This window comes from Chenopodium album, chromosome 6 (assembly GCF_948465745.1).
Source record: "Chenopodium album chromosome 6, dcCheAlbu1.1, whole genome shotgun sequence".
NCBI classification, from domain to species: domain Eukaryota; kingdom Viridiplantae; phylum Streptophyta; class Magnoliopsida; order Caryophyllales; family Amaranthaceae; genus Chenopodium; species Chenopodium album.
This window is the reverse complement of record NC_137839.1, coordinates 25,358,631-25,372,230: the sequence shown is the minus strand read 5'-3', so window position 1 is coordinate 25,372,230 and position 13,600 is coordinate 25,358,631. Positions and strand designations below refer to the sequence as shown.

At 34.5% G+C, this 13,600-nt stretch overlaps 1 protein-coding gene across 3 annotated transcripts; it reads right to left on the bottom strand.

Moving 5' to 3' along the window:
* Positions 1-3,608: 3,608 nt before the first annotated feature.
* Positions 3,609-12,253, bottom strand: LOC145634762 (vacuolar cation/proton exchanger 3-like). 3 transcript variants are annotated; one of them, XM_081686146.1, is made up of 12 exons: positions 11,898-12,253; positions 10,295-10,561; positions 9,823-9,890; positions 9,702-9,730; positions 9,049-9,245; positions 8,731-8,943; positions 8,183-8,317; positions 5,887-6,003; positions 5,749-5,802; positions 4,936-5,052; positions 4,504-4,597; positions 3,609-4,002 (listed from the first exon to the last, which is right to left on the bottom strand). In XM_081686146.1, exons 2-12 carry the CDS (start codon positions 10,559-10,561, stop codon positions 3,992-3,994), a joined length of 1,302 nt encoding a protein of 433 aa, XP_081542272.1. In that variant the 5' UTR covers positions 11,898-12,253; the 3' UTR covers positions 3,609-3,991. The 3 variants fall into 3 exon arrangements, with proteins under 3 accessions (XP_081542272.1, XP_081542271.1, XP_081542270.1); XM_081686145.1 differs by having other exon boundaries at positions 11,890-12,251; XM_081686144.1 differs by lacking the exon at positions 11,898-12,253 and adding an exon at positions 11,551-11,653.
* Positions 12,254-13,600: the final 1,347 nt, after the last annotated feature.

Sequence of the window (13,600 nt, the reverse complement as noted above, 5' to 3'; positions counted from 1 at the left end):
CGGATGGTATAATTGCCGGCTAAGGGGCGCATGAGCTTGAAGTTTTCCAAGTCTTTATCCATGTTTGCCCTGTCTTTGGCAGAGACGTGGATTTGGAAGGGGTCATCCTTCTCACTCCATTTTTCCCTCTCCTCCACCTCACTATCCTCAAGCGGTGACATAGGCTCGTCACTGCTCTCGGAGCTGGAGGCGGAGCTTTCCCCGGATGAGTTCTCATCTTGCGAGCAGGGCATAGAGATGGCCTCCTCACCATCTCCCTGATCGCACTCATCAAGGAATGAATCCCCATGGGTTGAAGGGGCACCCGGGGGAGACCACTCATTAGCCGTCTGGGTTTCCCTACCTGACATCTCCCCCTCAGGCGGTTGCCCGTTTGAGCCCTCGCTCCTATAGTTGGGATCTCTTGCCGTCTGCATTGTCCGAGCTATTCCCGAGGCGGCACTCCCAGTCCTAGACTCAGCCGTACCAGGAGACCGGCTGGACTCTAACCTAGGTTGTGCCGTGTGTGTTGGTGATGCATCCATTTATTGCAAAGAGTACATACAAGCGGGAAAAAATGAAAAGAGCTGAGAGAGACAGAGGTGGTACCTTTAAAAGTTGATGACTGAAGGTTAGGCGGAATCGTCTGGGGCAGGCTGAAAACGAGCTTGATTGCTTGCGCTTGACTCAGACGTGAAAGCAGACTCTCTCTCTCTCTCTCTCTCTAAAGTTTATCTCTCTTAAAATTTTTGTATAAAGTACAAAAAAATGAGGGTAAACGGCTACATATAGGGGGTAATTCAGGGGTACCTCCGTAATTTCCGCAGAAGGTGAACACTAAAAAATTGGCGGTAAAATCACCCCCAATGGAAGAGTGACACTTGTCACAGATGCCACGTCACATCTGTGAGGGGCAAACCGTAATTTTACCCTGACACGTGGTCCAGTCAGAGTGTGACACGTGTCACCTTAGGGTTAGTCCAAATACGACCAATCCCTGTTTGACACGTGTCCTCCCAAAGAAATGGAAAAAAAGACAGCCTTCATGGCCCAAATCCCGAGAAAGTCGCAATGCAGCGCAGCCCACCAATGATTAGGGCTTGATGACCTAATCAGGGGCACAATTCCCGAGGACCCTATAAATAGGGAGATTTCCTCCTTTTGGAGGCACGTTTTACCATTTATTACACATCTTTACTCTTTGATAGAGGCATTCCGAGCTTGGAATCCGAGCAGATCCCTACCTAAATTTCCGCATCTTTCTACTCCTATTCAAGTTACTAACTTGATCGTCGGAGGCGGAGCTCCAACCACCTGGGGTCTACGTTGTTTTGTAGGTACAGCTCACGCGTGGACTAAACTTTGTGACGTAACTTTCCCAAGGGACAAAAACACCTAAAACACCTACCCCGCCGGAAAATCGCCCCACCCCCGAAAACCCCTCCCCCGCTGCCGGAAAACGGCGCCCACCACTCCCCCGCCCTGAAAACCCACCCAATCTTCCCCAGCCCCCGTCGTTTTTGCCCCCTTCTCCATCTCCTTCAACGCAAAACTCAGCCACCACAACCCCCTATTCTTACACCAACCCACAACTCACACCCCCAAATTCGCATATCCCTCCCTCAAACACCACGCACACCAGCCCACAACCCCTGTTCCCGTAGCACCTATCATTAGTAATTACCATCGCAACCAACACATTATACGGGCACCGCACCACCTCTATTCCCAACCACCGTCACCAAAATCACCACAAATCGCGCGCAGCAACCGCAATTAGCAAGCCATAGCTTCACCATGACCCGCAACCGCCCTCAAGTTCGACAATTTGAACAGAGCAGCCCGCAAATTCAAACTTTGAATCAGCCCCAATTCGAGTTCGTCGCGGGCGTGGCCTCTGCCACCGCGGGCACCCCTTTCCTTTCCCCTGCTTTGGTGCGCGAGAGAAGAGAGATGGATGGGGGCATGGGGCTGCTACTTTGGGAGGCCGATGCTCCGAGGGAAGGGGGATGGCTGGCAGGTGGCTGCGGGCAGCGGTATTGGGTGGTTGTATTAATTTTTTTTTTCAATTTTATTTTTTGATTTTTTTAACCAATCTGGTTGCGACACGTGTGCAATTAATCACAAGTCAGCAATGTTTACCTGATTAACCGGTTGCAAGTCATTTGGGTGCAATAGAAATTAATACCCCCCTAAAGTTGGGAGTGATAGATAATAATCCAAAGTAGCAATTATTTTTGGCGGACGAGGCAAAGTTCTGATTAATGGGAGCAATTTTTCCTATTTTTTATTGTACTTAAATTATTTCTAATGAACTGAAAGTATTTTTACCAAACTAAAATTATTTTTTCTGATTAAAACTTATTTTTATTGATTTTCTAGTTTTATTAAAAATATTATAAAGGTAAAGTATTGTGTAGAACGGACTCACGTGAGTCCAATCATACAAAGATAAAAAAAATTAAAATTTTTAATTGTCAGAAATTATATAATAATGGTCAGATATTATATTATAAGTGTCAGAAATTGATAATAATGATCAGATATTAGATTTATTTTGTTTGATAGCTAGTTATATTGGTCCGATATTAGATTTATTTTGTTTGATAATAGTTTATATTGGTCCGATATTAGTTTTCTTTTATTTGGTAATATGTTAGTATGATATTATATTTATTTTGTTTGATAATAAATTATATTAGTCAGGTATTAGATTCTTTTTGTTTGATAAAATATAGGTGAAATCGCTCTGAATTTCTCTCTCTCCTCTACAAGTGCAACTTCTTTTATTTCTTTCAATTTATCTTCTTCTTTAATAATTAATACTAATTCTTTCAATTTATCTTCTTCTTTAATAATTAATACTAACTCTGTTTTTATTTTGCTCTGTATTTTTCTTCTTTTTGTATTATTTTGTTGTTGATGTTGTTTTTAATCCCTCTTTCTTTTTTTATTTGAATAATTGTCGAAAATTAGGTTAACGACTACTGATATTTAGTATTTTTTTGGAATGATTTGAAAATATCAATTGGATTTGGATAGATTTATTCCAAAATATGCACACTACATGATTGTAGAAGGGTGGAAGGAGAAGGACCAATCTCCCTCTTCGCCATCAAAGGAAGCGTACCGGCAGCGTTTGAAAGAGGTGTTTGTATGATTGGACTCACCGGACTCATTTTAAAGAGCTTTTAAAAAAGAATTTTATGGTGGAAATAGAAATGAGTTTTAAGAAATTTATTAAAAGTTATAATTAGTTTGTATATATGAAATTTTAGAAGTATCTCAATAACATAACATATTTATCTTACAAAAATCTATCCAAAAGACCAAAATTCACCAACTTAGCATCCTATGTGTCACAATAATACCTATTTGTCGCATACATGGCTCGACATTTGACGAAAAATTGAAATGTCAAAGTGTCGATGTCTCGTGACCTAGCTACGAGACAGACTTTATATTAGTGATGATATGATATGATACTCTTTTGATAATGCATGATATTTAGACATATATATAATATCCTATTGTTTATTTATATAATAGGCTTATTTTTGTAATGAATAAAAATAATTTATTCATATAGCCAACAAATGAATTAAAAATGAAAAAAATGTTACCCTGTATTACTATCATTAATTTTTCTCCTGATTGATTCACCCCAGAAAATTACACTTGCGTTTGGTCAGTTTGGGTTCAAGCAACACCTTAACTAGACGGTGTAAACCGTGTGTAAATTAACAAAAAGCTAGTTGACCGTATAAGATCAGTTTATAGACATTCCTGGACGCACAAAGAGAATGACATCTTACAACAAAAATTGGAATTTTGCATCAGAAAGCAGCAATAGAACCTTTTTCCTTCCTCTAGGTGACTCTTGGAACACCCGAACTGTTTGCACCAGGAGACAATGCCAGTATAAATGACAAAATTTCAAAAGTTTGGACGTATTGAGGCATTTATTTCCTGGGATATGCAAGTTCTTCGTCGCTGATTAGTGGTTAGCAGTTCAGTTTTCATCTGCAACATGTAGCAGGGAGTTATTATCAAAGGCCAGACATAGGATTCCCATCATAGTAGAAAAGTCCCCAAACACTTGAAAGATCTCTAGTTTACCAACAATACATACAGGAGAAAAAGAAGCATACACCAGTGTGCTTTTGACTACTGCCAATTGTTACATACACATATTACAGGCTCAATTTACAAAAATATTAGACTATTCAATAAATCAAAGTTTAGCCACCTTCAGAAATAGTTTTTAAAATTTCCATGTGAAATAGTTTAGCCCTTTTACTTTAAACTTTACAAATCCCAAGGATATATCACAAGGGTGGTGACTGTTAAAACTCTTCCTTTTCTTTTCTCCCTTACATATCAATATATAATTATATATTTTGACAGGAAACATCATACATGTAAATGTTCAATACTAAGGCATTAGTTACGAGCAATAAGACCCTGTATTATCACAAATGGAATTTGACGATAACAAATATAGCGCAATTATTAGGCCCATACCTTCCTTAACATCATTATGTACAAAAAAGCTGGCCGCAACAATAAGATAGCACAGCACAAGCATCAAGCCTTTAAAATAATTTGAAGTTCCTTCCTGAAACAATTGACAAAATAGATCAGTATCAATCCAGTATTAGATTATTTGCTCCTTGTTATTGTACTTCAAATTATTTTCTACTGATACACCCACAACTAGTTAATAGGCCGATTAGTAGAATAACAATCAGGGCCATTTTGGTAAATGTTATTTTCTAGCACAAGCTTTGAGTTTTAATTATGACGACAATTACTGTGGAATGGAATGAAAAATTTGCTTTTTACATTTGCATACTACAACAAAGTTCTTATTGTTATTGAAGCTTTTCATTCAAATTTAGTGGTGATAAAACTTGATTAGGAGAATAAATAACTAGATTAAAGCAGATGGCAAACCTGAAGCATAAATGCAACCACTAGAACAGTCACAAAAAGAGTAGCAGTCTCGAAAAGTTGAAAGTTCAGATCCATGGGCTGGCCCATCATCCAACCAACTATCACACAAAAGGGAATCTGCAAAATCAAGGGTACCATCATCATAAATTCATAAGTAATCCTCCCCAGAGGTCTGTAGTTGAGTAAAGATACTTTCTCACTTTATGAGTCAGTTCTGCAGAGACACAAGCTTTTCCAAAAAAAGACCAAATAAAACTAACACATAGCCATTCATTGATGCAGAAACAGATAGGCAACTACTGAAAAACATCAAAGTGAAGCCACAAAATCACTGGGTCTTTGACAATCCGAGTAGTGGCTATAACAGGAGAGCCTTTGAGGTAGATTATCAATGCTTTTAAGCTTTTATATGGAGCATCATTTGACTAGGTTGAGAAATATCTATGAAATGCTTACTAATATCCAACAGAGAAGTATAAATGAAATCTCCTCATAGTATAAAAGATTAAATCACCTCTATATATGGCATGTGCAAACTGTCATAAAGTACACTGGAACCTTCAAACCCAATTTTATTTTACAAGCAAAGAAAAATAACTCTCCAAGTTAACATATATAATGACTTCTATCAATAAACTCAAAATTGTCTTTTCAAGATTAAAAGATCATTAAAACACAAGAAAATGATGTCATAAGAATTTAACAAGATTAAAGATACTCACATGTTCGCTAGACTGAAGTAACACGTATAGCATAAAACATATAAAATGGTCTGTAACAAACTAATCATATCCCATTAGTATGTCAACTTACCACAAACATTGATATTTGTGTAGAAGAGCCAATTGCTACTCCAAGACTGATGTCCTACATAATCCATGGAGTATCATCGTGAGTTATTAAAGTCAGTAGACGCACAAGACGGAGCATAGAGTGAGATTCAGAACTTACAAGCTTATCCTTTACAGCAAACATGATTGCACTAGCATGCTCAGCAGCATTCCCCACAATTGGAAGTAGAATCACACTAATAAAAGCAACGGGCATATTCCACGAGTCAGATGCACCCTGAAAAAGGTTCGAGTAAATTAAATATGTTGTCTGACTGCATCATTACCCATCAGTTCAACAATTCGACATTACACGCCAAAGATCACAAATGAATCTCTTAGAAAGATAGTTCTTTATGGAAGAGCTTATATGCATAGAATCAAATCTACCTAATTATTCAAAACATGAAGACAACTTACAGACTGATAAGACCAGAGGCGGATCCACATTGACGCCTGGGGGGGGGGGGGGGGGGCACGTGCTACCCCAGGAAAAAAAAAAAAAAAAAATCTGATTTTATGAAAAAAGCGCCCTTTATATTTATATAAAGATTACAATCTGTATATATGTTTACTATCTTCAGCATTGCTTCAGTGGTAAGGGAGTTGTAAGGAGAGTTTTGTTTGTTGAGGTCAGGGGTTCGAGACCCCTTAGCATATTTTTTTGCTTTTAACCCAAATGAATTTCCACTTTCCTCGATAAGCTAGTACTATGTTTCCAAGATATTTTTTTTTTTTTTGGTTTTCACACCTTTTATAAACAATCCTTATATTAATATGAAATATTCTCTCCGTTATATTCGATGACATTCTTCTCAATTTCATTATATAATATTTATTGCATTTATTTGGCCATTATTATATCTTGTTTATATTAGTATGAAAATTTACACTAAAATGAATATAAAAAAACATACTCCATCTATATTTAAGTAAATGAAATGTTTTGACTTTTGACTAATGTTTGTGATTTATACATCAGAATAGATATAGTCATGTGGATATTGTTGGAATCGTCTCAACGAAGTTTTTTTTAATATTCAATTGTTATAATTTTTTTATTATTAAAGATATTTTCAGTCAAAATTTACATTAGCATACGTGCACAAGGAAAAATTTATAACAAAGTTTTCAGTATATATTCATATGCAACTTTGACTTACAAAATAAAATAATAAATGGGTGAAAAATTTATATAGTATAATCGATATCAAGAATATAAATTATATGAAAGAAAAAAAACTTGTCAATATAAATGCTTAATTTGATTGTTAATTATAATACGGCTACAAAACACATTATATCCAAAATATAACATAGTTTGTTTGGCTGATTGTATTACGTTACGTTACAACAACGTTATTTTTTTTAATTGTCCAGTGCTACCTCTAATTAGGATTCCTGGATCCGCCACTGGATAAGACTCACATGTTTTGGGCATGATAATAATGAAACCATCACATTCAAATGCAGAGGTTTTAATTACAAAGAACTGCAGCAAGACCAAGAAGAGCTTGATGGAGGATCATCAAACATAGCTTCGTTCAATTATTTTAAAGACATACCACATACTCCAATCCCTAGAGGAAATTTTGCAAAGCTCATGGATTTTCAAGCAGGGTTTTTCTTGGGGAGTCTATTCCCGAACAGTTGCTTTACTAGTCAACAGAGCTCTTTTGTGTTGCTTTTTTCTTATGATTTCACCTTCTCATGCCTTCCCTTAATCTACAACTTTTCACAAATTATTTAAAATGTTTTCTCTCATAAAGTCTGTAACAGTGTTATCTCAGCAGTGAGGTATTTCATTACACAATAGGTTCAATGTTGGCCTGGGTGGATGTTATCAAAGCGATGCAAAGACCTATCATCGCTCTTTTTAATTTTTTTAACCATAGAAATCCAAAATTGAGTGGCTGCATAATTTCCCCAGACTGCACTGTCTGCAACCTGGTTTTACACAAAGAATCTTTTATTTTATAAATTCCACCACGATGAGGGGCATGCCTCACGAAGGCACTACGTTCCTAGGTTCTACACTACAGTGTGCCTTGAGCGCTCTCAACGACTGATTATGGCCTCCTCAACCAAGCCTTCAGCACACCTTCGCTGGTGTGCAATTGTAGAGTGTGCTAAATTGGTAGGAAAAGAAATTGTGCAGTAGATAGTCCAGATGGAAAACTACAAAAGGTAGAATTCTTTATGCTTACATACCCATTATAGATAAAAACACACATTGATTTGGTATAAGCCTACCAACTCCCCACGACCCCACCCCTGGTTCCCTACTAAAGAAAAAGGTTTTGAGCCCCACCTTCCTTCAAAATCAGCAGACCATATCCATAAAAGCCATGCACCAGTAAAAATTAAGAGCTAACATTACTTTCATGAAATATCTATAAATAGATGTAAAGAATTACCTGTATAGCATCAACAAGATATCCAGATAATACTGACACCCATAAGGTCAAAATAGCAAGCCAGGAAATTGCTTCCCAGTAAGTTATCTCCGGAGCTTCCTCATCATCAGATTCTTCTACAGTATTGACCACTTCCTATATCATTTACAGGAGTTAAAATGTGAAAGGTATCATAGTAACCTGAGTATCTTCAGTTAAGTAATAAACACCATTAAACAGAATAAGTCTTTCAGACAATCATAAATCTAAGGCTGTGCATGCTTAAGCCTTCCAACCCCACCATAGACACAAAAGCCTTGATAAATATGCAATAAAAACAATAAAGAACATAAGATAAAAAGATATAAAGGATAAAGATGATTTTATCCTTTATAGAAGATACTTGGCCAGCTACCCACTAGCATGTAGTATGTACAGACGTACAGTACACAGAATATCTCCTCAGTCCTACATCCAAATTATCGGTTTTTGGCATAGACAAGATTTATCAGATAATAAAATTTCATCATCAACTGTAAAAAAAAGGAAGATAGATATTGCAAACCTACCCCATCAATTGGATCATAGAGATTGTGTTGACTTCTTAGCTGAAAGTATAGGTAACTTGCATATGCCACCAGCATGATACCACTACTAAATCTTGAAAGGGAAAGCTCTGATTTGCCACGATGCACCTCAGTATGTGTAAAATGGAGCACAGCTGGAAATGTTATACCCATCACAGCCATTAACAACAAGCCAGAGTTCATTACAGCTGCAGACTGCAGCAAAAGTTACACTAGTAATCAATACATTGTCTTGAAAGATACATCTAAGAGATAAACTAATACATCATATTTCAAGTTGATAATCCACTTATAAAATACCTTGTCAAAACTCTGGATTTTTGGATGATGAACAACCCCACCAGTGAAAAAGGCACATCCAAGAACTAATAGCATATTCGACAAGATGGAGCCCAGTAAAGATTGTTGAACCACTCTGATCATACCAATCTTCAATGCATATATAGAAATAATCATCTCTGTAGCATTGCCAAATGTGGCATTTAACAAACCTCCCACTGCATGCCAATAACTCTAGTAAGTCCACCAAGTCTAATGCAGTATGAATATACAAGACTCATATTGCTCTCCCAACAGTATACTGAATCCAGTATAGAAGTATGAACCAGAATGTACAAACACCAAAAGAAACTGACCTACTTTTATCTCTAAAGGTTCTTGATACTTTACCTTTTTTATGATTGCCAATGTAACACTTTGATTATAAGATCACTAACTATTAATTTGTAAAATATACAAAGAGTTGATATTCTGGGGAAAAAAAAAGATTGAGATGAATCTATTAAGACCCCATGTGAATATTTTATTTTTTTTAATTTTTTTTATGGTCTAAAATACATACAATAGTCAAGATGGAGTTTGTGAATAGTGCCAGAAATCGAAGTCTTAAAAGCTTTAGACATGGAGCCATGGAGGAAATATCTTTGAAGGTGGAAATTACAGTTTTTAATTACCTGTAGGGCCTGTATAAAAAGCAAGCTGCCTGCATCATAAATCAAGGAGTAGCATCCATTAATAATCAATTATTTGCAAAATTGAGGAATTAGTGAGCTCAATAAAACAGAACATGCGTACTCTGTTGCATAACCCAAACGCTCGGCCAAAGGGGTGATGCCTAACAAACTTAAAAAGAAGATCCACCCCTGAAATCCATACAAGTCCCATAAGTAATATCAGTATACAAACCTTCACTATAACAGAAAATATGACATGTCAAGTGACAGCAATACTGTCAATTTGGATGAACTCAGGAAAAGCAATTACATAGACAGTAACAATGGAAGATTGCTTTTCATACAATACCTTCATCTAAAAACAATAGTAACAAGTCCTACTTTTGAATGTCCAGAAAAAGTTATCAAAAAGAAAGGAGAATGTCTTTGTTGTAAATGAATGATAAAGAGATGATGGAATTGAAAAATTCTTATACAAAGGTATGTTGTGAAATCATGCTAAATCTTGAATTTATAACAATGAGTCATTGGCACAATGTAACAAATTATTTTGAACAAAAACACGGACTAACATGAAGAAATGTACTGCTTACATGTTTATCAGTCAAATAGTGTAGCAATATTGCCAAAGGGCCAAACGGTAGAAGCACATTTATTTTAGCTTTTATTACAACCGTGTGTATACTTCTAAAAGGGCTGACACGCAGCTTCTTTAATAAATGTGAATTTGGAACTTCTCTTGGAATCGTAGAAGATGTTTCAAATTCTAGAGGGTGCAACCCCTTTTTGCTGGATTTTGAAGAGCTAAGCGGAATGTCCTCACCAAACTCAAGGTCTAACTTGCCATCAACTGATTCCATCTGCAAAAAGCAAATTTGACTGATATAATCCAGGTGCATGATGGGAAGAACGCAACATGTTGCATTACAACAAAGGCAATGCATCCGGAATCTCTTAAGACATTGATTGTTCCGAGACCTAAGTGTAATGAGATCGAATCACTGTCATTCCATAATACAAAGCCCATTTTGTAAGGGATTAATAACTTGTACTTCTATTACATACAAACTATACTTTTAAATCAGATAGTGAGTCTGTGACACCTGTTCTAGAATTGTTATTCTATCGTAGTTTGTTTTTTTTTACAAGAGAGTATCATTTGATGTAATAACAAAACCAAAGTAAATAGTATAGAATGCAAATTAAGATACAAACATTGGCATTAGAACATAATTTCACCCTTATTAAATAGGTCATGTATGCAGTATAAAGACTAAGGAAAAAGTATGCACAAAGGAAAGACATACATTAATCAACTAACATTGAACTTAAGGTATTGAATGCAATGAAGTCTAAAGGGCATCCTCTCACATTACAAAACTATCCTGAAATTGTACTGTCAAGCATTGTCAACTAGATATCATATTAATACCTCGGTACACAAACATGTTCCTACATAAATTGCTAAATTGCTATCCAGTAAACAATCAATTAATCAATCAAAGCCTTAATCCCATAAATGGGGTCTGACTACATGAACCAAAAGTGATTAATGGATAAACATCTGTTGACATTCTTATCAATCAGGCAAAAGCATACGTCTGAAATACACCTACAGTTACATTCCACAGATACAAAGAATACACGAGTCGAGAAACAAAATGATACATCAAACAAGCAATTGAAACGAAAGAGAAATTATCACATCGCATATGACCGCAAAACATTGAAGTCATGGACAAGAATTAGATCGATTGCAAATTTAAAAGCAAATATCTAGCAAAGTCCGTCCAGAAGTTCATTGTACAGCTTCAGACATACTATTGTACAATAAACTTCAATATCATACCATTAATGTGATAGCTATAACAAAGTCAGTTGAGACGCCCTCAAGTTTTAATGAAGTAAAGAACTTAGCAAATGTACTACAAACTTCAGTACTTAACACTGAACCAAGAAAACCCCACAAAATGAATAAGCAAATTCAATTCTTAGTTATAAAGTTAAGTATAATAAAGTCAATGTTGATCAAATCTAGATACCCTAAATCACAAGCTAAATCAGATCAACTTAAAACACATAAATACAAAAAACCAAAGTCAAATTTATTATTAATCTGACCAAATCGTGAACTATACTTTATAGAAATAAAAACAGAAAATAAAATTATAAGAACAACTTCTACTACCTCTTTACCAAATGAAACTTGGTGGGTGCTTCAAAGTTATGATTTTTGACTGCTCTTTTGTTTCTTCAGTAATCAATATTAAGCAAACTTCAAAGCACTTCAAACAACAACAAAATCCCACAAAAAATGTAAGAAAAATAAAAAGACCCTTAATTTTTTGATGGGTATTTTCTTGTTTAATTGAATCAATGAAGTTGAGAATAATAGTGAAATAAATTCTAAGATTTGAAAGAAATAGAAGTCGTTGGTAATGAAGGAAGAAGAAGATGGGTAGCTCTGTCAATGTGAAGCTTCCACGAAATAACCCCCATTGAAATTGAATAGAATTATTAATAATCAAAGTGGGTTTGAAACTAAGTACAGTATTTAAGATTTTTTTTTTAGTAATTAAAAATATTTTAGGGGGATTTAATTAAGATTTTTTTTTAGTTGTTTAGTCTTTTCTCGTCTAACTTTGACGGTTATTAGAGCAAACTTTAGGACCAGACTACTAGACATTTGGGAGGCAAGAGGGATCTCATGGATGAGAGAGAAACGGCTATTATTTTATGTTTTTAAAATTTTTATTTTTTAAAGAACTTTAAGGTCAATTAATGAAGTCTGAGCAATAATTAATAATGATCGTTAATGAAATGAAATTTCGTTCTTAATAAGTAGAATAATAGAGCAATGTAGGGGATGTGATTATTCTGGAGCTGTGTAATATAAAACAATTTGGTTAAATATTAGATATATTTCATCTATCTATATATTATACTAAAAGACAAGCGCCTCAATGTGAGACTGACAAATGTCTCTTTATGATTCGCTGTCTTTTTTAAATTTTTATTATACATTTATGTTTCCATATAAAAAAATATTCTAAATATTTTATTCTAAATAACTACATAAATTATTATAGTAAAGTCTAGCAATATTATTTCTAAAATAGTGTTAGGATTATTTTTGGGAATTGCCTTTATTAATAGCATACTAGCATAGAGTGACATTTCTTTGCTCATAAGTCATAATGTAATCAGTTACTGTAATAGATGGTCGTGAAAATGGTCAGAGCATCTATTATAGTAAATTCTAGCAATATTATTGCGACATAATGAACAAAGGAAAGAATTATACAAGTAATTCATATTACATAATACAAGCATAATGGTCAGAAGATCTATTATAGTAAAGTCTAGAAATATTATTTCTCAAATAAATAAATAAAAAGTCTACAAATATAATGGTAGCATGATACGATAAAAATAAAATATTCCAAAAATACATTAATAATAAAATATTCTAAAAATATTCAATTCAAATCATAGTATGCAAATAATAAAATAAGATACAATATTTTTTTTTTGTATTATCATCTATATAAATAATAGCCATAGTCATAACATATATGTATTTATATTTTTCATTTCAAGGCCATATTATATATCTATATTATGTAAAGATTAATATATTGCTCTTCAATATGACATTCACTATGATATTTGACCATCCTCCTCTTAAAGAATCATGGTGAATAAATTAAATTAACTTTGATTATAAAAATATATATCTAATAATTTAATTTTAGATTAATGTAGAGTCTATGAATTGTTAATATACAATTTATTGAATTTTTTTTTTAGGGGAATACAATTTATTGAAATTAAATTGACTTAGATTAAAAATATATATCTAATGTAATTTTTTCTTAAAAAAGAGTTAAACAATATTT